At 36.4% G+C, this 3,565-nt stretch overlaps 1 protein-coding gene across 1 annotated transcript; it reads right to left on the bottom strand.

The window, feature by feature from the left end:
- Nucleotides 1–239: 239 nt before the first annotated feature.
- Nucleotides 240–3,152, bottom strand: LOC112504081 (probable receptor-like protein kinase At5g24010). The gene is made up of 6 exons (XM_025108051.1): nt 2,403–3,152; nt 2,185–2,292; nt 1,940–2,024; nt 1,038–1,282; nt 527–602; nt 240–406 (listed from the first exon to the last, which is right to left on the bottom strand). The coding sequence occupies exons 1-6, from the start codon at nt 3,150–3,152 to the stop codon at nt 240–242; spliced, it is 1,431 nt and encodes a 476-aa protein (XP_024963819.1).
- Nucleotides 3,153–3,565: the final 413 nt, after the last annotated feature.

The following is a 3,565-nucleotide window of genomic DNA, read 5'->3' as shown; positions in this document are numbered from 1 at the left end:
TTATAACAGAATACTTAATTATTATCCTTATAAAAATTATATATTATTAAATCAAAAATAAATTACTCCGTTATTAAATCTAAATTAAATTATGATAAAAAAATGAGATATACCTACTGAGGCGGAATAAAACGAAACATTAAAGTCGAGATATATTTCACTGCATTGCGCGAGTACCCTTCTAGTATATTAATATGGTTGTGGTTGCTAACTTGCTGCTACTGTTGATGATTGTAATATTATCCTGGATATGATTGTTGCTGCTGTTGATAATTGTAATATGGGTATGCTGATATAATCTCTGTATGACAAATCTTTTTGAGTTTGGACTCAACTCTAACTTGATCTACATCCCCTGTTAAAGTCAGTGTCTGGACTTTCATGTCCATGGCTATTGAATCCACACCTGCTTTTCACCAAATCATTATCAAAATTTGAATCTTTATGGTGATTTTAGATCTAGGTTTGCTTCAGATTAAAGGATTTTGATGAATTAAGAATGGAGGCCATTAGATTTTTGCAGTACCTGGGAGACCGTAGACGTTTGTCATGGCCTTTTGTTTGACTTTCTCATTAAAGAAGTCCAATTTCAACACAACATACTGCAATAAGTTAAAAGAAATACAACAAAATTAGAAGAAACCCAGGTAACCCAGATAAGATTGGCATATAAAACATGTGAATTATGAGTTTTGATATCAAAAAAGGAAGAACACACAATCAGTCACATGTGTGCTTACTGCTTAATGAACCAAGGCTAGAACATGTACAGAACACACAATCAGTCACAGAACGATAAGTATGGTTACCGATTTTACTTTAGGATTTCTTTTGATGAAAACATGTATGTAATAACTCTTCATATTGTTTACTTGATTTTGCAGTGTAGTCAAAACTCAAAAGCTTTGGGCCTTTGGGACTTGGGAGAACCAAGAAGGCAAGAATCAATATCATCCTCAATCCTCAAACCAGGTTGTTTTATATTCTAGAACTTTTAATATATGATGTGAACTTTTATATTTTGTCTTGTTTATTACTTGTTTTATATGAACTATAATAGTAACTATAATCGGTGTAACAAGACCTCCAAAAAGATTAGGACGGCCCTGCCTCTGCAACCTTCTCTTTGAGAGCTTCTGGGGACTCGAGTGAAGAACCTCCGTGTGGTCCATCTCTAGCAGCATCTCCATTACATTTGCCGCTGCTTCAGGGTCTAGCTGCTCCCCTAGACGGTACGAGATACCTGCTGCGCATTCCTCATCACCTCCATGGCCTCTGCAACCTTCGCTTTGAGCATATACGACTCAATCAAATAACGAATCTTTGTCTTCTTACGCTCCATCTCCAACAGCATCGTAGTTGCAGTTGATGCTGCTTCAGGCTCTAGCTTCTCTACTAGATTTTCTTGTAAGAATTATTCAATTATGTGGCCTTAACTATTAATAGCTAGTGGCATTAAGTTCCTTATCAAATTCTACAACTGACGTAATTTAACAAAAAGAAACATCACTCTTTATGACATTAAATTTCTCACATACCGATTTACCTAATGGCTAATACGACATATCCTGTTTATCTCTTAGTATTTGTCTAAGGACATATTTGTTACCGGCCTAATTAACTTAATGTGACTCACAACTTATATGGTTAACTATACATGAATATTTGGTAGTGGCTTAATGATATAAAAAATGGCTTACAACTTTTAGGAGGTAGCGTTATTTAGCAAACTAAACTTGTCCCTCCCAATTAAAAAAAACAAACTCTCCCCGACAAAAACCTCCCTATCTATACACACAATTTAATCGACACCAAACAGACCCTAATACCGCTTACCTAATAGTACAAGTAGGTTACACAAACTATCAAGCTTAAGATCTGATTCTAAAAGATATGGGCTAAAATTAATTGTAGTGAAAGAATGAATCTGTAAAAGTACTTGCCTTCTCTTCCACCTCTTCTTGTTGCTTTTTCACTCTTTCACGCAGCTTCTTTAAGCGCATGTTCATCGTCAACCTCTTTTCCTAAAACAAAGAAACGAAGGCAAATTCAAACAGTGAAAAGATGAATACCATAGTATTATGTTTTAAGCCGAATTCCAGAATCTATCCAAGGAAAAGTAACGTGTAAGATGATTTACATCTAAAGCATCGATGTAAGGAGTAGTATAGTAGTGAGTCATACCTTCACATAGTTTCTGCTTGTACCACCATCCAATGTCGAAACATCTGATTCTACTATGTCCTCATCATCGCTATCATAATCTGTAGGACTATTTGCATCACCCTGCTGCTAATTAATGTATAATTAAAACAAAAAACTTATTCAGTTTTTTGGTGATGCCGCCAAGATAATAATTACCAATAACTAATTAATGAGTAGAACTAGAAAAAGAAACTTACTTGATGTTCTAGTGCACGTTCAAGTATTCTCACAACCTTAGTCATTAATGGGCGTTCTTCAAGATCTTCCTTCAAACACTGATAAGCTATTGCTGTAAACGCCTTCAAAGACCTGGCTTTTATTTCATCCTTTATATTTCTAAAAATGATTTCCTTTACTTTGTTCTGTTCATAGCACTGTCGTGCCAATGGCTGATGCTTATCATTGTTATTGCGAATACATAACCGCCCACACAGTACTTCGAAAAGCATCACGCCAAACGAGTATACATCCGACTCCTTTGTTAATACCCCCTCCTTGAAATATACCGGATCCCCATACCCAAACGTGCCTACAGCGTCGGTGACAAGAAATGTGATTTGTTGGTTGGCAGGACCAAATGTGGATAGACCTAAATCTGATATCCTAGCATTCCAATTTTCATCTAAGAGGATATTAGAACTTTTAATATCACGGTGCAAAACCCTTTGTTGGCTCCCATCAGGATTATGAAGGTATGCAAGTCCGCGAGCAGCTCCAATGCAAATCTTTAGGCGTTGGATCCATGTTAGATCATCACTGTTGAGATACAAGTCTAGACTTTTCTTAGATGCATACTCGTACACGAGGATCTTCTCGCCACTCTCATCACAAAACCCTAAAAGAGAGACGATATTTTCATGTTTGTAACGGGAAAGCACGATGATCTCCGTCCAGAACTCGGGGTCTCCTTGCCCAACTGCACTATTTAAACGCTTTATAGCGACCATGGTTTGCCCCTTCGAATGGATGAGTTCTCCTTTGTACACTTTTCCGAATCCTCCTTTTCCGATGCAATTATCTTCAGAAAAGTTGTTGGTTGCTGATGTTATAGCTTCTAGTTGTATTTTGATGTGATGAAAATGATTTGTAACATGCATCATTTTGATGGTTGAACAAGAAAACAAGTTCAATAGCTCCAAAGAATATATAAAACCTGGAGCTTGAAGGGGCTAATATCACATCTGTTTGTGAGAACGCTAGCAATGTATTGAACAATATATAGAGGAGAAGCCCTTAGTCAACTCTCTCCCCCCCCTCTAAATATAGAGATGAGCGATCAAATGCAAACCACCTATATTTGTATAAACCTTCTAAATCACCCTCATCCGTCAATTTCATTGTTTAATCTTATAAATTTTTT

Source organism: Cynara cardunculus, unplaced genomic scaffold, assembly GCF_001531365.2.
Source record: "Cynara cardunculus var. scolymus isolate 2C unplaced genomic scaffold, CcrdV1 Un_Scaffold_4558, whole genome shotgun sequence".
In the NCBI taxonomy this organism is placed as follows: Eukaryota; Viridiplantae; Streptophyta; class Magnoliopsida; order Asterales; family Asteraceae; genus Cynara; species Cynara cardunculus.
This window is presented reverse-complemented; position numbering and strand designations above follow the sequence as displayed.

Coding starts and splice junctions, on each gene's coding strand:
- LOC112504081 (XM_025108051.1), bottom strand. CDS start 3,152: ATGGTCGCTATAAAGCGTTTAAATAGTGCAGTTGGGCAAGGAGACCCC. Junction 2,293..2,402: donor AACGTGCACTAGAACATCAA/GTAAGTTTCTTT, acceptor TACATTAATTAG/CAGCAGGGTGATGCAAATAG. Junction 407..526: donor AAACGTCTACGGTCTCCCAG/GTACTGCAAAAA, acceptor GGTGAAAAGCAG/GTGTGGATTCAATAGCCATG.